The 21644-nt window shown below is 48.0% G+C and overlaps 2 protein-coding genes across 4 annotated transcripts in view; both read left to right on the plus strand.

Annotated features, from left to right (window-relative positions):
* The window catches only part of CDH3 (cadherin 3), a 100270-nt gene that overhangs the window by 74147 nt on the left and 4479 nt on the right, over nt 1-21644 (plus strand). For 2 of the 3 annotated variants that reach the window (XM_053604785.1, XM_053604794.1), the window contains 11 exons: nt 284-369; nt 3538-3663; nt 3868-4023; nt 4393-4537; nt 6283-6458; nt 7109-7237; nt 8153-8338; nt 10046-10287; nt 11748-11893; nt 12472-12696; nt 17465-17671. In XM_053604785.1, the coding sequence (XP_053460760.1) occupies nt 284-369; nt 3538-3663; nt 3868-4023; nt 4393-4537; nt 6283-6458; nt 7109-7237; nt 8153-8338; nt 10046-10287; nt 11748-11893; nt 12472-12696; nt 17465-17671 (1824 nt within the window). The remainder of the gene's footprint in view (nt 1-283; nt 370-3537; nt 3664-3867; nt 4024-4392; nt 4538-6282; nt 6459-7108; nt 7238-8152; nt 8339-10045; nt 10288-11747; nt 11894-12471; nt 12697-17464; nt 17672-21644) is intronic. The other variant, XM_053604804.1, reaches the window with a different exon arrangement.
* LOC128595991 (snurportin-1-like) lies at nt 15767-17143 on the plus strand. Its single transcript, XM_053605304.1, is given in 2 exon segments — nt 15767-16278; nt 16280-17143. Coding segments are annotated over 2 exon segments (1086 nt in total). The 5' UTR covers nt 15767-15792; the 3' UTR covers nt 16880-17143.

Consider the following 21644-nt stretch of genomic DNA (forward strand, 5'->3'; position numbering starts at 1 on the left):
TGAGGCCACCTGGTGCTAATGTCAGTGAATATCTATGATCTTGGTTTTCTGGCCTCATGAACAAAGGGATTTTACTCACCATCTGACTACAAGGTGGTCCTCCCTCTTAAAGACCAAAGTTGGAAGCGCCGTCTGCCTCTTGCATTGGTCACACTGCTGGTTAGAGAATGTAAGCCAAGTCACCTGTCTGCAGCCACCTGGTCCTTGCCAGGTCTTGTTTCCCCTGTAGTAACTTCCAGAAGCCCACCACTCCCTTCCTAATACTTTTCTCCCTTCTTCACAGTATGCATGGGCTGCCCTGGGCAAGAGTTGGCTCTGCTTAGCACTGATAACGATGACTTCACTGTGCTGAATGGTGGGACAGTCCAGGTAAAACCCCATGACCACCTGCAGGACAAAAGAAAGATGTTCTCTCTGCATGCCTAGGTTGCTGTGGCTATTGTGAGCCAAGTTAGCCCTTCAGAGGAGGAGTGTGATTAGCCTTGAGCTGCCCACATGAGTGCTGACCTAAGTAGGGCAGTGCTTGCACACAGCCAGCAGGGGTGCCAGAGAGTCAGGCCACAGGGCAAAGACCTGCCTTGTGAGGAGTCACCCAGTGCAACTTCATCCCTTGGATTCCCTCTCCTACCTCCCTTTCCCTCTTTCCTATATCATCCAGGTTAACCCCAGGGGGGGGCAATTCTGACACTGGACTGCCAATCCCATGAGCCTCTAGGAAGATGGACCTGAAGCACTTGACCACACTATTTTGTTCCTCTTAAAGTTTATGTTTTTGTTTTTGAGACAGTCTCACTATGTCACCCTCAATAGAGTGCTGTAGCATCACAGCTCACAGCAACCTGAAACTCTTGGGCTTAAGCTGTTCTTTTGCCTCAGCCTCACAAGTAGCTGGGATTACAGGCACCCATCACAATGCCTACCTAGTTTTTTGTTGCAGTTGTCATTTTGTTTAGCTGGCCTGGGCCAGGTTCAAACCCACTAGCCTGGGTGTATGTGGCCAGTGCCCTACCCATTGAGCTACAGGCACCAACCCTTCTTAATTTTTTGAATAGTTAACACAGCCACATGATTCAAAACTAAAAAATATTAAAAAGTTATTTAATATTCAGGTGTGTTGGCTAACACCTGTAATCCTAGCATTCTGAAAGACCAAGATGAGAGAATTGCCTGAGTTCAGGAGTTTGAGACCAACCTGAGCAACCCTATCTCTACTGAAAAAATAGAAAAATTAGCTGGGATACTGTGGCGAGCACCTGTAGTCCCAGCTGCTTGGGGGGTCTGAAGCAGGAGGATTGCTTGAGCACGGGAGTTTGAGGTTACTGTGAACTAGGCTAAAGCCACAGCACTCTACCCAGGGCGACAGAGTAAGACTCTGTCTCAAAAAAAAAAAAAAAAAAGGTAAACAATAAATGTCTTGGGCACAGTGGCTTGTACCTGCCAGCACTTGGGAGGCCGAAGCAGGTAGATTGCTTGAGTTCACAGGATTGAGACCAGCCTGAGCCAGAGAGAGACCTGGTCTCTAAAAAATAGCCACGCACTATAGTGGGAGCCTGTAGTCCCAGCTACTTGGGAGGCTGAGGCAAGAGAATCACTTGAACCTAAGAGTATGAGGTTGCTGTGAGCTGTGACACCACAGCACTCTACCAAGGGTGACCAAGGGAGACTCTGTCTCCCCACCCTTACCCCACCCCCCAAAAACAAGCAAAACCAATAAATGTTTCCTCTTACTTGTCTTCATCTGGCTAAAGTCCTCTCTATCCCTGAAAGACACAGATAGCCTCACTGTTGCCAATTTCTTTCCTTCCAGAGTTTATTTTATATATGTTATACATTTATATATTACCTATTTATTTATGTTATTTATTTGTGTTGCATATTTTTTATATATGACATCAGCCTACCTCACAGCAACCTCAAACTCCTGGGCTCAAGCAATCCTCCTGCCTCGGCCTCCCAAGTAGTTGGGACTACAGGCACATGCCATGACACCCAGCTAAACTTTTTCTATTTTTATTTAGTATAGCACTCTTGCTTAGGCTGTCCCTCATTTCTTTCAGGTAAAAATTAACATGCTGATTTCAGTTTGCTTATTTGTTTGTTTGTTTTTGGTCATTTACACCAGAAAGAACTAATATACTAGTCACATCTATACCTTTCTTTTTGCATTTAGTAATATATCAGTACGATGCCTACGCCCTTTCCATATATACCACTGTTAGTAGTTTTCTCTGTATCCTCCCAGATTTCATCTATATATAGGAAATAAGAGCACATATCCATATTTTCCTATCTTTTATACAAAAGATTGAACAGTGCCTGGCACAACTTAAAGGCTATGTGTTGGGCAGCGCCTGTGGCTAAGTGAGTAGGGCGCCGGCCCCATATGCCGAGGGTGGTGGGTTCAAACCCAGCCCCGGCCAAACTGCAACAACAAAAAATAGCCGGGCGTTGTGGCCGGCGCCTGTAGTCCCAGCTGCTTGGGAGGCTGAGGCAAGAGAATCGCGTAAGCCCAAGAGTTAGAGGTTGCTGTGAGTCGTGTGACGCCACGGCACTCTACCGGAGGGCGGTACAGTGAGACTCTATGTCTCTACAAAAAAAATAAAAAATAAAAATAAAAGGCTATGTGTTTGTTAAATATTAAGCCATATTAAGTTGTTTTGTGCCTTGATCTGTTCATTTAACAGTTTGTATCAAAGATTGTCTCCTGTCAGTCCAAATACAATGTCCTCTGTAGTTTTAGAGCTGTACAGTATTTCACTGGGTGGATGTGCTGTGGTATATTTCTTTTTTCTTCCTTTTCTTTTTTTTTTTTTTTTTGTAGAGACAGAGTTTCACTTTATTGCCCTCGGGTAGAGTGCCGTGGCGTCACACAGCTCACAGCAACCTCCAACTCCTGGGCTTAGACGATTCTCCTGCCTCAGCCTCCTGAGTAGCTGGGACTACAGGCGCCCGCCACAATGCCCAGCTATTTTTTTGTTGCAGTTTGGCCGGGGCTGGGTTTGAACCCGACACCCTCGGTATATGGGGCCAGCGCCCTGCTCACTGAGCCACAGGCGCCGCCCTTTTCTTCCTTTTCTTACTTGAGACAGAATCTCACTCTGGTGCCCTGGGTAGAGTGTCGTGGTATCATAGCTCACAGCAGACTCAAACTCATGGGCTTGAGCTATTCTCGTGCCTCAGCCTCCCAAGTAGCTGGGACTATAGGCACTGGACACAACACCCAGCTAGTTTTTTCTATTTTTAGTAGGGACGGGGTCTTGCTCTTACTCAGGCTGGTCTCAAATTCCTGAGCTCAGGCGATCCACCCACCTCGGCCTTCCAGAGTGTTAGGATTATGTGTGTGAACCGTTACACCTGGCCTCTATGGTATATTTCATTGGTCCTCTACTATAAGAAGACCTGGATTATTTCCAAATTTCCTTTTGCAATAGGCCCGACTAGGTCTCTGTCCTCTCCCTTGACTCCTGTAGATGAAAAGATTTGGGCTGTGTTCCACCTCTTTGCACATCTGGGTTAAGGGGTCTTCTCTCCTTACAGGAAAGGAAGGCATTGGCGGTCTTTCCATCCAAACGTATCTTACAAAGACGCAAGAGAGAATGGGTGGTCCCACCAATATCTGTGTCTGAGAATGGCAAGGGTCCCTTCCCCCAGAAGCTGAATCAGGTAAGGCTTCCTTCTCCCTGAGAGTCATCGTTGGCTATAGGGAGTTTTCTTGCTACTAAGTGCTGGGGCCTACAGAGGAAAGCTAATCTCTTGTGGGAGCAAATTCTAATATGGCGGTTCCCCTCTCCATGACTTCACAGAGGATTCTTTGCTGCAATCATGAGATCTGTCACTCTGTCAGCTGCCATTTTCTTTTGCTTCCAGCTCAAATCTAATAAGGACAGAGGCACCAAGATTTTCTACAGCATCACTGGGCCAGGGGCAGATAGTCCCCCTGAGGGTGTCTTCACCATAGAGAAAGAGACTGGCTGGTTATTGTTGAATAAGCCACTGGACCGGGAGAAGATCGCCAAGTATGAGGCAAGGAGCCTTTAGCATCTGCTGTAAATATCCACTCAGGGCTTGGCGCCTGTGGCTCAAGCTGCTAAGGCGCCAGCTACATATACCTGAGCCTGGCGGGTTCAAATCCAGCCCCGGCCCGCCAAACAACAATAATGACTACAACCAAAAAATAGCCGGGCTTTGTGGCAGGCACCTGTAGTCCCACCTACTTGGGAGGCAGAGGCAAGAGAATCGCTTGAGCCCAGGAGTTAGAGGTTGCTGTGATGCCACAGCACTCTACCCAGGGTGACAGCTTGAGGTTCTGTCTCAAAAAAAAAAAAAAATCCACTCAGAAGGGGCCTGGGGCTGAGGTGGCACTGGGCTGACCCCAGATCTGTGTGCCCACAGCTCTTTGGCCATGCTGTGTCAGAGAATGGTGCTTCAGTGGAGGAGCCCATGAATATCTCCATCATTGTGACAGACCAGAATGACCACAAGCCCAAGTTTACCCAGGATGTCTTCAGAGGGAGTGTCTTAGAGGGGGTGCTGCCAGGTAAGAGGATTGGAGAAGGGGCTCTGGGCCCGGGGTGGGGCGGGAGCTGCTGAGTCCAGATCCTTAAGTATTATTAGCAGATCCATCACACCTGATTTTCTTGACTGTATCAGATTACATGGCATCTTCTTACAAATCCAGATTCCCTCACTCCATGCTGAGATTCCTGAATAAGGACCATCCTGGAGTAGAACTCTAGAATCTGTATATTTGAGAATTTCCCCAAGCCTCAGATGATCAGCCAAGTTTGGGAACCACTAGCTTTGGACCCGCAAAGACCTAGATTTGAATCTTGGCCTCTTTACTGGCTATGTCCTCTGAGACTCCATCCTAACATCTAAAATATTGACCTTGGCTTGGCATCTGTAACTCAGCAGGTAGGGTGCCGGCCACATACACCGGGGCTGGCGGGTTCAAACCCAGCCCGGGCCTGCCAAACAACAATGAAAACTACAATAAAAAAAAAAAAGAAAAAAATAGACAGGCCTTGTGGCAGGCACCTGTAGTCCCAGCTACTTGGGAGGCTAAGACAAGAGAATCCCTTAAGCCCAGAAGTTGGAGGTTGCTGTGAGCTGTGAAGCCATAGCACTCTACCAAAGGCGACATAGTGAGACTCTGTCTCATATATATATATACATATATTTTTGACCTTGAAGAATTGTGAAGATTAGAAATAACAGATATACATGTAAAACAAAGTACACAAAGTACCTCACATGTGGCTCTTCAGGGCAGTGAAGGCTGGGAGGTGTTAGAACCTCATTTATGGAGAGAGAGAGAGAGAGAGAGAGAGAGGCAGGGGCCAGTGGACAACAGGGGAAGTGAGGACATCTTGACCTCCTGCCAAGGACAGGTGCTGCTGGGGAGGGTTCTCCCCCGCCCTCTCTGATTTGTGGAGAATTACAAAGAAATGTGAGTTGGTTAGACAGATAATAACGGAAATTACCGCAATAAATTACCAAAATAAAAATAGCACAGGAAGCTTAGAAGTAGCCAGCCCCGGCTGAAGTAGTGCTTCAGTGTGTGCCTCGGTTTCTTTCTTGTTCTGCCATTTTGGCCTCTGTTTCCAAGGTTACCTCGTGATTGCTGCTGGAACTCTTGACATTGCATCTGGAAGGAGGCAATGGGATGAACAAACCCCATACTTATAAAAGCACTTTCCCCAAAGCTGTATATTCATTTGTCAGAATTTATTCTCATGGCCATAGCTAACTGCAAGAGGGGATGGGACGGACTGAGCACAGTGGCTCACGCCTGTAATCCTAGCACTCTAGGCGGCTTGTGCAGGTGTATCCCCTGAGCTCAGGAGTTTGAGGCCAGCCTGAGCAAGAGCAAGACCCCATCTCTAAAAATAGCTGGACATTGTGGCAAATGCCTGTAGTCCCAGCTACTTGGGAGGCTGAAACAAGCAGATCACTTGAGCCCAAGAGATTGAAGTTGCTGTGAGCTATGATGACGCCATGGCACTCTACCCAGGGTGACGTTGAGATTCTCAAAAATAAAAGGGGGGTGGGTAGGTGGGAAATAATCCTTGTCCTAGGTGGGCCTGTGGCAAGTCTAAAATGAAGATTGTGTTTCTGAGAAAGAAGGGGAGGATAAAAAACAAGTACCCCCTGGCAATCTCTGCCCAAAATTAGAAGATCGATCCAAGCTGATGGGTAGGGAAGAGCCTCTGAGAGCTCCAGCAGTAAACAAGGCTGGAACTGGGGCTTCAAGGGACAGCTGCTCACTTTTCCCCTCTCTAGGTACTTCTGTGATGCAGGTGACAGCCACAGACGAGGATGACGCCATCAATACCTACAATGGGGTGGTTGCTTATTCCATCCATAGCCAAGAACCAAAGGAGCCACATGAACTCATGTTCACTGTCCACCGGAGCACAGGCACCATCAGTGTCATCTCCAGTGGCCTGGACCGGGAGGTGAGTGCCCCTCAGGGAAAGTGCTGCCTACCCAGGCTGGGGCCTGACTTGGAGCAGAAGCTCCTATCTCTGCCCCGAAAGCCCAGGCAGAACAGTGGGGACCCAGGTCAGCTGGGACAGCTGCTGCTGTGTTTACAAGCTGACATCCCAGAAGCCGCCAGAGGCAATCTCATTCCATCTCCTCCAAGGCTGAGGAGGCAGCTGCAAAGTGCAGACTTCTGATGTTTTCTGAAGGTTTTCTCATTTCCTCTTAGAATGGCTCACTTAGTATGCACATTGCCCAAATCTGTCCCTGGTGTGCTACAAAGTAGAATTAGCTCCATGAATATTGGAGTTGCCTCCTGTTTCCTAATTAATACCTTTGCCTAAATCTTCACTCGAAGCTTTTGTTCTGAAGCAGCCAAAGCTTGGGGACAATACCCAGGTTTCTCCAGGACAGGCCCAGGAGAACTGTTTGGACCTAAAGTTCCCTCACCAGCTCCACCCTCTGCTTCTGTTCTTTCTGTCAGTTGGCAAGGGTGGTCCAGGGAGTCAAGAGAACATTGTGAGAGGAACAAACACCCTCCAGTCCACATCCCCTAGAGACTACTTCCTAAGAGCCCAGCCTCAGAACTCACAGTGGCCATTCCTCTCTTCTCTTTTCTCCCCAGAAAGTCCCTGTGTACACATTGACCATCCAGGCTACAGACATGGACGGGGATGGCTCCACCACCACAGCAGTGGCAGTGGTGGAAATCCTCGATGCCAATGACAACGCTCCCGTGTTTGACCCCCAGAAGGTAATGCCCCTTCCTTCCTCTGCTCTCATCAGATAATGAAGGACTAAGCTCCTTCCTCTCTCTTGAAACTCTGGAAGCCACCTGCATTGCCGCCAGTCCCCATCTTACCACTTGCTAGCTGTGTGCCCCTGGGTAAACTACCTAACCTCTCTGTGCCCCATTTTCCAATCTGTGAAAGGGAGATAACAATAATGATGCTGCATTGTTCTGAGTTTTAAATAAATAAGCTTTGTACATTTTTAACACAATGTATAATAAGTGCTTGATATGAAAATATTTATTGATATGAAAACTTAATTTGCCTTACCCCTGCCTGCCTTCTCCCAATGAATGCCTGTACACCCCTAGTGGCAGAGGACTCAGTGCTAATCAAGAAATTGCATTCCTAGAAAATTCAGTATATATTAAAAGCATTCCTGTCCTTCCATCTTTAGACATTTCTGGCTGTTGAGCACATTTAGCCCTAATTAAAATTTTGCTTTGAGCAACTGATTTCTCAGTCTTTGCCATCTGTTCCAGAATCTCAGAAATGTTCCTGGTCAGTGCCCCAGTATAGTCAGGCACCCAGCCCTTCTTGTCCCCATCTTAGCCTTTCTGATCTTAGCTAGATAGGTAGCTGGATGTGGCAGGAGCTTGGGCACCCAGACCAGTGAGAGTACTGATTCGGGCCCCTGTGTATAAGGAAGGCTGGCCCAAGATCAGGGTCGGGGGGTGGGGGTCTGACGTGCAGGACATTCTGTACTTGTGTGTGCCCTGAAAACCTGCTAAGGCTGTTGGTGGTCCAGGAAAAGGGTATAGGAAGGACATGGGGCTCCCCTGAAATTGGATGGAGGATTCCCAGATGCTGGAGAGAGGAACAGCCTCTCAGGATGGTCATTCTCTGCTCTGATTGTGCTGTGCTTCTCATGCTGACAGTACGAGGCCCATGTGCCTGAGAATGCAGTGGGCCACGAGGTGCAGAGGCTGACAGTGACCGATCTGGATGCCCCCAACTCATCCGCATGGCGTGCCACCTACCATGTTGTGGGAGGTGATGACAACAACCATTTTACTATCACCACCGACCCTGAGAGCAATCAGGGCGTCCTGACCACCAGAAAGGTGAGGCAGTTTGGGTTTTAGACAGGGACCGTTGCAGGGGCAGCCAGGCATTGGAAGCCACAGTGGCACCACTGTACACTCCAGCCTAGGCAACAGAGTGAGACCTTCTCCCAAAACAGGGAGGAAACAAAAAAGAAGATGGGCCTAATCTTTACCCTGAAGCTTGGCCTCATTTGAGAAATGGGATTTTAGATAATGCTTTAAAGACTGTTTCAGATTCACTCTCCACTTTTTTACTTTGTAATGCCCTTTTTTTGGGGGGGGGAGGGCTGGCGCCCTACCCCTTTGAGCCACAGGTGCCTCCCTGTAATGCCCTTTTTACATCACAAAATGGAGTTCATTTCTAATATAACTAACCACACTCATAATTTCTAGAAAATAGAATGTTATGGCTCGGTGCCTGTAGCTCAAGTGCCTAGGGCGCCAGCCACATACACCGGAGCTGGTGGGATCCAGCCCAGCCCAGGCCCGCCAAACAACAATGACGACTACAACTAAAAAAATAGCTGGGCGGGGCGGTGCCTGTGGCTCAGTTGGTAAGGCGCTGGCCACATATACCAAAGGTGGCGGGTTCAAACCCGGCCCCGGCCAAACTGCAACCAAAAAATAGCTGGGTGTTGTGGCGGGCGCCTGTAGTCCCAGCTACTCGGGAGGCTGAGGCAAGAGAATCGCTTAAGCCCAGGAGTCGGAGGTTGCTGTGAGCTGTGTGAGGCCACGGCACTCTACCAAGGGCCATAAAGTGAGACTCTGTCTCTACAAAAAAAAAAAAAAAAAAATAGCTGGGCGTTGTGGCAGGCGCCTGTAGTCCCAGCTACTTGGGAGGCTGAGGCAAGAGAATCACTTAAACCCTAGAGTTTGAGGTTGCTGTGAGCTGTGATGCTATGGCACTCTATCATAAAAAAAAAAGAAAGAAAGAAAGAGAAAATAGAATGTTATAAATAAAAGAGAATTTATAGGAAAAAGTTACTGAATTTAAAATCTTTGGGTTTGTCAACTTTTGGATACCACTACCCTAAAAAACATAATGAAATACCTGCCTCTCTCTGTAGAAGCATCCAGATGCAGTGGATAGATACTGTGTGAGACCCAGGTGGCTCATATTGCAAGTAGCATTGATGTCTTTTTAAAACAGTGAATAAACAACTCTTGGGAAAGTCCTGAACAAATTTAATTATGAGCTCCACCCAGAAGTTACATTCCTAGAAAATTCCATATATATTAAACACACACCAAAAATTTTTTGTGTAAAATACATTCCAGATTCCAATTATAAACAAGTTTTTCACATCCATGGATGTATGAAATGTCCAAGGGGTTGTTGGCAGGCCACACAAGATCTGGGACAGCTCTGTGACAGCTCTGCATGGCTATAATGCTGTGGGACACGGCATCCCTGCCCTAGCCTGTAAATGCCAGTTGTGACCTTGGGCATTATGACAGCTATAAATGCCTCCACGGGTTTCTAAAATACCCCTTGGGAGGGGGTGCCACCATCCCACTGGGAACCAATGTTCTAATCCAGTTACCTTTGGGGTGATCTTAAGGCCCCATTAGGTGTCCACTGAAGAAATGCAGGAGGTTTTATGGGACAGGGAGGGGGCAGTACTGTTGCTGTTCGGGGCCTCAAGCCCCCAATATTAGGTCTTTCCTCTGACCCTCACTGTACTTCTCTCAAAATGGTTCAAGTCCTCCTCCCTCTTCTCCTAGGGCTTGGATTTTGAGGCCAAAAACCAACACACCCTGTATGTTGAAGTGACCAATGAGGTTCCCTTTGTGGTGAAGCTCCCAACCTCCACAGCCACTGTCGTGGTCCACGTGGAGGATGTGAATGAGGCACCTGTGTTTGTCCCACCCTCCAAAGTCACTGAGGTCCAGGAAGGCATTTCCGCTGGGGAGCCTGTGTGCGTCTATACTGCGCAAGACCCTGACAAGGAGGATCAGAAGATCAGGTACTCACTCGAGCCCGCTCAGCCAGCCAGACGCACTGCTATAGTCGGATGGGTTGCTTATATGGTCAGCCTTTGTTCTAATAACCAAAAGGATGGTTTAAATATCTTGGGTTTTCTTTTTTTTTTTTTGGAGACAGAATCTCACTATTTCGCCTGGGGTAGAGTGATATGGTGTCACAGCTCACAGCAACCTCCACCTCCTGGGCTCAAGCAATTCTTCTGCCTCCACCTCCCAAGTAGCTGGGACTATAGGTACCTGCCACAACGCTAGGCTATTTTTTGGTTACAGCTGTAATTGTTGTTTGGCGGGCCCAGGTTGGATTCGAACCCACCAGCTCAGGTGTATGTGGCTGGCACCTTAGCCACTTGAGCCACAGGCACCGAGCCTTAAGCTGATTCTCTTGCCTCAGCCTCCCGTGTAGCTGGGACTACAGGCGCCTGCCACAATGCCCAGCTATTTTTTGTTGTTGTTGTTGTTGCTATTTTTTTGTTGCAATTATCATTGTTGTTTAGCTGGCCTGGGCCAGATTCGAACCTGCCAGCCTCAGTGTATGTGGCTGGCACCGTAACCACTGTGGTACGGGCACAGAGCTAATATCTTAGTTTTTTGAGACAGGGTCTTGCTCTGTTGCCCAGGTTGGAGTGCAGTGGAGCCATCATAGTTCACTGTAACCTAGAATTCCTAGGCTTGGGCCCGCCAAGAAATCCTCCTGCCTCAGCCTCCCAAATATCTGGGACTATGGACATGCACCACCATGTGAGGCTGATTTTTTAAAAGTTTTTATACAGACAGGTTCTTGCTATGTTGCCCAGGCTGTCCTCAAACTCCTGGCTTCAAGTCATCCTCTCTCCTCAGCTCCCAAAGTGCTGGGCTTATAGGTGTCAGCCATCATGCCGGGCCAATGGTTAAATATTTTGAACATCATCCATGCATAGGACCTCTTCTTCCTACCCTTTTTGAGGCTAAAAACTGAGTAGGGGGTGGCACCTGTGGCTCAGTGAGTAGGGCGCCGGCCCCATATACCGAGGGTGGTGGATTCAAACCCGGCCCCAGCTGAACTGCAACCAAAAAATAGCTGGGCCTTGGGCAGGCGCCTGTAGTCCCAGCTACTCGGGAGGCTGAGGCAAGAGAATCGCTTAAGCCCAGGAGTTGGAGGTTGCTGTGAGCTGTGTGATGCCACGGCACTCTACCGAGGGCCATAAAGTGAGACTCTGTCTCTACAAAAAAAAAAAAAAAAAATTGAGTAGGGAGGGGTTCAGGGTGTGGTTATTTCCTCACATATCTCTGCTGGGACCCCCACTGCTTCTTTAGGATCCCATTTACAGATTAGATGCAATTTCCATATGATCCTGCTTAGAAGCCCAGAGTCCATCTGCCAGTCAGTATGAGAAGGCCTTGGATGTTGACACTAGAATTCCAAGTATTCTGGGTGTGACACTTCTCAACTTTTCCTCTCCAGCTACCATATCCTGAGAGACCCAGCAGAGTGGCTAGCCATGGACCCAGACAGCGGGCAGGTCACCGCTATGGGCATCTTGGACCGCGAGAATGAGCAGTTTGTGAGGGATAATATATATGAAGTCATAGTTTTGGCCACAGACAATGGTAAGAGCTTTGGAGAGGCTACTTTGGTTCTCAGATCATACGACGCAACATGTCCCCTCTGTGTGCAGAGTGTGGTGTTGGGGAAAGGGGTGTCTACAAATCTATCCAGAGATTCAGAGCCGTCTTTCAGAGGATTCTTTTAAAGACTAGTCTAGGAATACTGGCCATGATCCTGATTGCCGTAAAACCCAAGACTTAGGAGATCTTCTGAAGATTCCCTTTAGCCTAAGTTTTTGGTTCATTGAGCCATGAAGCTGAGGGGCAGTCACTGGACTAGCCTTGGGGGCACCAGTAGGTTTCACTATATGACTATAGTGGCTATGTCTAGATGAAATGGCTATAACTGCTGTGGTCAGTTAATAATGTCTACTCTGGACCAAAATGAGAATGATGGTTTGATTGGCAAGAGGTTGCCATGTATTTAAAGCTAACACATGGAAGATCTTGAGAGATTAGAGCTGCACAGTAAACAGGAGCCTCCCCAGGGCTGAGAGAGTAGGTCATGGGGAGCTTAACATTGATTCACGAGCCTGACCACAGTCAGGTGCTGAAAGGAGATCATGTGTCATTGTGAACAGGGAGTCCTCCCACCACGGGCACAGGGACCCTCCAGCTAACACTTATCGACATCAATGACCATGGCCCAGTCCCTGACCCCCGCCAGATCACCATCTGCAACCGAAGCCCTGTGCCTCAAGTACTGAACATCACGGACAAGGACCTGTCCCCCCACACTTCCCCTTTCCAGGCTCAGCTCACACATGACTCGGACATCCACTGGACAGCAGAGGTCAATGAGAAAGGTAGGCAACTAAAGGGGTGGGAGACAGCTTTGCTGGGTGGGTGTCTACCCCCTACTAGGACCAGCCTGACTTACCATGATGCTCTACTGCTTACCACTTTTGAACCCTGACAAAATATCAATTTTTTTCTTTCTTTCTCTTTTTTTAAGAGACAGAGTCTCACTTTGTCGCCCTCAGCAGAGTGCTATGGTGTCGCAGCTCACAGCAACCTTCAGCTCTTGGGCTTAGGTGATTTCTCTTGCCTCAGCCTCCCAAGTAGCTGAGACCACAGGCGCCCACCACAATGCTCAGCTATTTTTTTGTTGCAGTTTGGCCGGGGCTAAGTTTGAACTCGCCACCCTCAGTATATAGCACCAGTGCCCTACTCACTAAGCCACAGGCACCACCCTTTTTTTTTTCTTTTTGAGACAGAATCTCACTCTTTTGCCCAGGCTAGAATGGAGTGCCATGGTATCAGCCTAGCTCAAACTCCTGGGATCAGGGTGACCCTTCCGCCTCACCCTCCCAAGTAGCTGAGACTACAAGCACCCACCACAATGCTCAGCTAAGTTTCTATTTTTAGTAGAGACAGGTCTTACTCTTGCTCCTGACCTCAATTACTCCTTTGGCCTCAGCCTCCCAGAGAGCTAGGATTATAGGTGTGAGCCACTATCCTTGACCTACAAAGTGTTTTTCTTTTTCCTTTTTTAATATTTCTACTTATGGCCTAGAAGCCATTTTGAATGCCTCCTTTCAGGTGAAATGAGGCTTGGAGGGTTTAGATAGCACACCCAAAGGCACAGAGCAGGTAAGTAGTAGAAGTTGAAGCCAGGCTTTGCCTCCAGGGTACCTGATACCCAACAGCACTGCTCCCATCCACCTCCCTGTCTGGCCAATTTCCAGTCTACCTGCTCAGAGGTTCTCAGCCTTCAGGATGTTTTTCAGTGAAGGGTCTTGCTAACCCTGTGTGAGGACCCAAGATGAAAGAGAAAGGTGGGTCGGGCACATGTGACAATTAGGCCTTTGGAAAAACACAGCCTTGCTGTTACTGATGCTGAGGCCAGCCCAGAAAGGACTCAGAAGACCTGCTTCACATACCCACGTGGGCTCACATTTATGACTTTTGTAGTCTGGGCGTATCTGTCTAGCAGCTTTCCCTTGAGGATCCCAGGTTGGTCTCCTGTCACCCCCTTGTGGCTTAAAGATCACTTTTTCTTCCCTGAACATGTAAGAACTTGAACTCTGGAGCCAGGTTGCTTTGGTTTGAAAACTGACTCCTCCATTTATAGGTTTATGTGGGCAAATTGCTGAGCCTCACTCTGCCTCCGTTTCCTTGTCTGTAGGGTGGGGCAATACTTGTACCTACTTCCATACAAGTTTTATGAAATGTGAATACAAGAAAAGCATCTTGTCTGCCATGTCGCTGCTCAGTGGATACGAGCAGCTTCCACACCATGATTTCCTAGCAGCAGGCGCAGAGCCGGCTCTGTTGGAGTATGAGCGTTATGACCAAATCCCGGGGGTGTCAATATCTGGCAATGGTATTGATATCTGGTTCTTGGCTTTGGTTTGTTTTTTTAAGACCGAATTTCACTCTGTCACCTGGGTAGAGTGGCATGACTTCATAGCTCACAGTAACCTCAAACTCTTGGGTTCAGGCAATTCTCTTGCCTCAGCCTCCCAAGTAGCTGGGACAATAGGCTCCCACCACAACCCCCGTCTAGTTTTTTATTTTTAGTAGAGATGGGGTCTTGCTCCTACTCAGGCTGGTTTCCCAGAGTTCTAGGATTAGAGGTGTCAGCCACCATGCCCAGCCAATTTCATTTTTCTGTTTGCCTTTATCCTGTTGTTAGGGAAATTAATTCAGACTACCCCGTGTGGGCTCAGGCTACTTATTTGACTCACCAAACCTCAATTCCTGCATTTCTAAGACAAGGATAATGGAAGTACCTGCCTTTTGGAGTGGTGGTGGGGGTTAACGACTGGTACACAGGAAGCCTGTGCCATCAGTCAGTGCCACTGTTGTCATGCCCAACTGAGAAGCCAGCCCCACAGCATAGTAGGGATATTTTGGTGACATGCCCCATGTTGTACTCTCCACCTGGTAGACCAGATACGTAGTCCCAGAGCTGGCCCTGCCTACCAGTGCTGAATGGCAATAGTCAATTCAGCCTCTAGCCTTTTTACTAAGAGGAAGCCAGTGAGTGTGTGGAGCATTTTAACTGAAAGTGACTTGAGGTCAGTGCTGAAATAGGCTGGTAAGCCTGGGACAGGGTGGGTTAGAAATTCTATGGGGTCACAGCAACCTCAAACTCCTGGACTGAAGTGATCCTCCTGTCTCAGGCTCCCGAACAGCTGGGACTACATGTTCCCACCATAGTGCCTGGCTAATTTTTTTCTTTTTTTTTTTTTTTTTTTATTGTTGGGGATTCATTGAGGGTACAATAAGCCAGGTGCTAATTTTTTTCTATTTTTAGTAGAGACGGGGCCTCGCTCTTGCTCAGGCTAGTCTTGAACTCCTGAGCTCAAGCAATCCTCTCATCCTGGCCTCTCAGAGTGGTAGGATTACAGGTGTGAGCCACCTCGCTCAGGCTTAGGATTTGTTTTTGATTATGACACTGACAGAGGGACACAACTGACATATCTAGTGGTGTGAACCTGTACCACTGGCGAAAAATCTTACGTGATGAAAAATATTGCACCCAAGCTCACAGCTCCCCTCTTGAGAATGCTGAGATTAAACTGAGGGCCTTTCTGCAAAGAGTCTTGACCCTATCTATACTCCTCATCTACACAGCTCCAGTGCCCACTTTGGGATCCCCACAAGCCCCTGCCAAGGGTCCCCACAGGCTGCAGCAGGCCTTGCTTCTACTGTGTGGTTGGTCAGCGTGCCACTGCGCCCTGAGCCTGTGAAAGCCAGTTAGCCCCGTGTCTGTTGCAGCCTTGTTTCTGGCATCCCTGAACCTGTGTGCAGCACTAATGCTGAGATAACACAGGTGAGCATTCCGTCTGCTCAGCTCTGCTTACCACCACCACCAAGCCAAGTCATATGCGTTCAGATGTATTAATAATTGACTACTCGACAGGCGCGTGCAACTGTCACCTCGGTCCGGGAAGATGGAAGAGCTGAGCCAAGCCCTGGCTAGTAGCTTTTCTGTGTCTCAAGATCTGAACAGCACAGCTGCCCCACACCCCCGCCTGTCCCAGTACAAATCCAAGTACAGTTCCTTGGAGCAAAGTGAGCGGCGCCGCCGGTTACTGGAATTGCAGAAATGCAAACGGCTAGATTATGTGAACCATGCCAGAAGACTGGCTGAAGATGACTGGACAGGAATAGAGAGTGAAGAAGAAGATAAGAAAGATGATGAAGAAATGGATATTGACAGTGGCAAGAAGTTACCAAAACGCTATGCTAATCAATTGATGCTCTCTGAGTGGTTAATTGATGTACCTTCAGATTTGGGGCAGGAATGGATTGTGGTCGTGTGCCCTGTTGGAAAAAGAGCCCTTATTGTGGCATCCAGGGGCTCTACCAGTGCCTACACCAAGAGTGGCTACTGTGTCAACAGGTTTCCCTCTCTTCTGCCAGGAGGCAACAGGCAAAAACTCAACAACAGCAAAAGACTACACCATTCTAGATTGCATTTACAGTGAGGTGAACCAGACCTACTATGTTTTGGATGTGATGTGCTGGCGGGGACACCCTTTTTATGACTGCCAGACTGATTTCCGATTCTACTGGATGCATTCAAAGTTACCAGAAGAAGAAGGACTAGGCGAGAAAACCAAACTCAATCCCTTTAAATTTGTGGGGCTAAAGAATTTCCCCTGTACCCCTGAAAGCCTGTGTAAAGTGCTTTCCATGGATTTCCCTTTTGAGGTAGATGGACTTCTCTTCTACCACAAGCAGACCCACTACAGCCCCGGAAGCACTCCCTTGGTGGGCTGGCTGCGCCCCTACATGGTGTCTGATGTCCTTGGTGTAGCTGTGCCAGCTGGCCCACTAACCACCAAGCCAGAATATGCTGGGCACCAACTCCAGCAGATTATTGAGCATAAGAGGAGCCAGAAGGAGGGCATGAAGGAGAAACTCACACACAAGGCTTCTGAGAACGGGCACTATGAGTTGGAGCACCTATCTACCCCCAAGCTGAAGAGCTCTCCCTATAACCCAGACCATGCTGAGAACCTCATGGAGAATTAAAAGAGGGAAGCCCCCGTAAGGAGTCACGGATGGTACTTGGCCCAGAAGGAAGACTGGAGAGGAGGATGGTAACAAGAGATGACTTCGTTTTAGAGTGGACTTTTCAAAGCCACTCCAGCTGGAAATAGCTTATTTTCAATCTGAAATGCTGGCTGTAAGAGGGGGAGGCATTCCCAGATTGGGTGGCATTTGGATTGATTTGAGCAGCTCCTACCTTGATAAGTGTATCCCAGATCTACAACGTAAATATATGCAATTCTTAAGAAAAAAAAAATAAAAAAAATAATTGACTACTCACTTGGACATATATGTGATTTGTATATTGAAGGTAATCATACAGTTGAGGAATAAATATTTATATTTAGTAGTATAAGAACAAAAATTTCTTTATCCCAACAGTTCTTTTCATGATGGTGAATTTTGTTTTAGCCAAATATTAATTTTTAATAGTTGGCCAAAGTGTGCTTTTGGAACATTTCTCCCTGTTGCCCAGATGCAGAGCTTGTGTTCTCAGACCTCCGTCACAGTGGCCTTGGGTCCCACTGCTGAGTATCCCATGGCTAATAAATAACCTGTCCACTCTAGGCGACACAGTGGCTGTATCCCTGAAGAAGTTCCTGAAGCAAGACACATATGACGTGCACCTTTCTCTGTCTGACCATGGCAACAAGGAGCAGGTGACGGTGATCAGAGCCACTGTATGTGACTGCCATGGCCACGTGGATACCTGCCCTCCACGCTGGAAGGGGGGTTTTATCCTCCCTGTCCTGGGGGCTGTCCTGGCTCTGCTACGTGAGTACCAGTCACCCTCTCCTCCCTGAGGACAGGGGAGTTAAAATATCTGATTCTACCCTGAACTTCTGGAACTAATGGGCCATAATATTGACCATCTATTCCCTAAACTCCTTTTCTTTTTGAAACAGAGTCTCACTACGTTGCCCTTGGTAGAGTGCCGTAGCATCACAGCTCACAGCAACCTCCAACTCTAGGGCTCAAGTGATCCCCTTGCCTCAGTTTTTCTGTTTTTAGTAGAGACAGGGTCTTGCTTTTGCTCAGGCTGGTCTCAAACTTGTGAGCTCAAGCTATTCTCCTGCCTTGGCCTTCTAGAGTGCTAGCACTATAAGCGTTAGCCACCACACCAGCAAGTTTTTCTATTTTAGTAGAGACGGGTTCTCGCTTTTGCTCAGGCTGGTCTTGAACTCATGAGCCCAAGCAATCCAACCACCTCAGCCTTCTAGAGTAGATTATAGGCGTGATGAGACACTATGCCTGGCCCTTACAAAAAAAAAAAAAAAAAAAGGCTCAGTGCCCGTAGCACAGTGGTTATGGTGCCAGACACATACACCAAGGCTGGTGGGTTCAAACCCGGCCCACCCAACAATGACAACTACAATAAAAAAATAGCCAGGCATCGTGGCAGGCACCTGGAGTCTCAGCTTGTTGGGAGGCTGAAGCAAGGAAATTGCTTAAGCCCAAGAGTTTGAGGTTGCTGTGAGCTGTGACGCCACGGCACTCTACCCAGGGCGACAGCTTGAGACTCCTGTCTCAGAAAAAAAGAAAGACAGTATCTTGGAAGGAGGGAGAGTATTTGGTAGGACCTCACCTATTAAGAAAAGAGTATAAATGTCTTACCACAGCAAATAAGCAAGGCGATGGTTATATTAATCAGTTTGGTGTAAGCATTCCACATTGTTTATCAGTCCAGCACATTGTACCCCCAAAATGCATTAACGTACACAGTCATGATTTAATGAAGAAAAAACAAGACACAGTATCTTGCTTTGTTGCTTAGCTCACAGCAACCTCCAACTACTGGGCTCAAGTGATCTTTTTGCCTCAGTCTTCAGAGTAGCTGGGACTACAGGTGCCTGCCATTGCACCCAGCTAATTTTCATTCCTTAAACTCTAAATTCTAAGAACATTTTTCTGTCAATATATATTTCTGGAGCTTCTGGAATATGCCAGGCTTTGTGGATACAGTGGTGAGCAAACAGACTTGGCCCTGCTAGGGTGATCCACAGGCCTGAGAGGTGGTTCTGAAAGACTAATAGCAATAGTGTTGCTGGGAAGTTGTGAGAAAGGCAAATTCTCATGCCTCACTCCAGAAACTTTGGGAGGCTGACACAAGAGGATTGCTCAACCCCAAGAGTTTGAGGTTGCTGTGAGCTATGAGGCCATAGCACTCTACCCAGGGTAATAGTGTGGGACTCTGTCTCAAAAAAAAAAAGAAAAGCGAGCTACCAAGGTATTCTTATACATGCTACAGTTGGAGAACCCCTGGTCTAGTGGGCCGAAGTATCTAGTTAAGTTTCTAGATAGAAATTTCTAGGTAGAACCTCACAGTTGCTTTTTCCACTCTGACTTGGACCTTGCATAGATGGCGTGCAGCAGTCAGATACAAATACGGTTAGAGCAAACTTTAGTCAGCACACTGGGTGCCCTGCACTGCTTCAAGCACTAGGGGGCAGTACTTGTCAACATGACAGATCCCCGCGTCTCAAAGCCTACAGACAAGGTGGCGGAGGAACAGGCGTCACCATGGAGAAAAGAAAAGCAGGGGAAGAGGGGATGATGTTGGGGTGGGATGGGAGGTCTGCAGTTTTAAGTCGGCTGGGCAGGAAAAGCCTTGCTGAGAAGGGAGTATTCAAGTAAAGACCTGAAACAGATGAGGAAACAAATCATACAGCTCTCTGGGCAAACAGCTCAGAAGCCCTAAGGCAGCACCATGCTCAGCGTGAGGGGGACAGCAATGGCCAAGTGGGAAAAGCAGAGGGGAAAGAGTAGGAAATGAGGTGAGAGAGGCCCAGCGGGTCGTCACACTGGGCTCTGAAGGCTGTTATAAGGACTCTGGATGAAAGAAGAAGCTGTCGGAATATTTTGAGCAGAGGAGTGATGTAATTTGACTTAAATTTTGCAAGATTCCTACAGAATAGACTCTGTGGGAGGTGATGCTGGAGACAGGGAGATCATTTAGGAGGCTATTGCCGGGTGGCGCCTGTGGCTCAAGGAGTAGGGCACTGGCCCATATGCTGACAGTGGCAGGTTCAAACCCAGCCCTGGCCAAAAAAACTACAAAAAAAAAAAAAAAAAAGGAGGCTATTGCCATGATCCAGGGAAAAAAGGTGTGTGGCAGCTCAATCAGAATGACCGCGTCAAGGTGACAAGAGGTGGTTGTGTTTCAAGGTGGAGTCAGTTCAGGATGATACTTGGTGTAAGGGAAAGAGCCATCTGTGATTCTGAGGCTTTTGGCCTAACCAAGTGAGAACGTGGCGTTCCCATTTCCTAGCTGGGAGAAAGGACTATGGGAAGAGATTTGCCAAGCCACCGGACTCAGCAATTAGAGGAGGATAAATTTTCTCTTGCCTTCCCCAGACTCAGTGGAGAGGACAGGAGAGGTTACAGTCCAGAGGGCTACACATCCTGCGAATTTATGGACTCCCTGGAAAGCCTAGGTCTATCTCTGGCCAGAGAAAGACAGCAGTTCCATCGACAGGCAAAAAAGTAATGATGGGGTGGCGCCTGTGGCTCAGTGGGTAGGGCGCTGGCCCCATATACCGAGGGTAACAGGTTCAAACCCAGTCCTGGCCAAACTGCAACAAAAAAAATAGCCAGGTGTTGTGGCAGGTACCTGTAGTCCCAGCCACTTGGGAGGCTGAGGCAAGAAAATCACCTAAGCCCAAGAGTTGGAGGTTGCTGTGAACTGTGATGGCATGGCACTCTACCAATGGCGACATAGTGAAACTCTTGTCTCAAAAAAAAAAATAAATAAACATAAAAAAATAAAAAGTTTTCTAGCCAGATGCTGTGGCAGATGCCTATAGTCCCAGCTATTTGGGAGGCTGAGGCAAGAGAATCACCTAAGCCCAAGAGCTGGAGATTGCTGTGAGCTGTGACGCCACCGCACTCTACCGAGGGTGACAAAGAAAGACTCTGTCTCTTAAAAAAAAAAAAGTTAGGGCGGCACCTGTGGCTCAGTCGGTAAGGCACCGGCCCCATTTACCGAGGGTGGCGGGTTCAAACCCGGCCCCGGCTGAACTGCAACTAAAAAATAGCTGGGCGTTGTGGCAGGCGCCTGTAGTACCAGCTACTCGGGAGGCTGAGGCAAGAGAATCGCTTAAGCCCAGGAGTTGGAGGTTGCTGTGAGCTGTGTGATGCCATGGCACTCTACCAAGGGCCATAAAAGTGAGACTCTGTCTCTACAAAAAATAAAAAAAGTTTTCTAGCACACCTAAGATCCTCACGGCACACCAGTTAAAAATCATGGCTATAGGCTAGGTGCGATGGCTCGCACCTGAGCTCACAAGTTCGAGACCAGCCTGAGCCAGAGCAAGACCTCGTCTCTAAAAATAGCTGAGTATTGTGGCAGGCGTCTATAGTCCCAGCTACTTGGGAGTCTGAAGCAAGAGAATCACTTGAGCCCAAGAGTTTGAAGTTGCTGTGAGCTATGAAACCAGAGCACTCAACCCCAGGGCAACTGAGTGAGACTCTGTCTCAAAAAAAAAAAAAAGAGAGAAAAAGAAAATGACTGCTTTAGGCAGATGTGATGTTAAGCTAAGACCTGAGGGTGAGAGCCATGTATGTGCCCAGAAAGTGCCAGGCAAGGAAAGATTCTTAAGTGGGAAACTGCTAGACTGTGATGGGAGAAGGAATGTGCACAGGCAGGGGCCAAATCCTGCATCCTAGAGGAGGTGGGGTTTCCCAAGTGCAGGTAGAGCCATTGTAGTGGTGAGCTCTGGCTACTGAGCAGAGAGGTTGGAATTATGCC

Source organism: Nycticebus coucang, chromosome 2 (genome assembly GCF_027406575.1).
Source record: "Nycticebus coucang isolate mNycCou1 chromosome 2, mNycCou1.pri, whole genome shotgun sequence".
In the NCBI taxonomy this organism is placed as follows: Eukaryota; Metazoa; Chordata; class Mammalia; order Primates; family Lorisidae; genus Nycticebus; species Nycticebus coucang.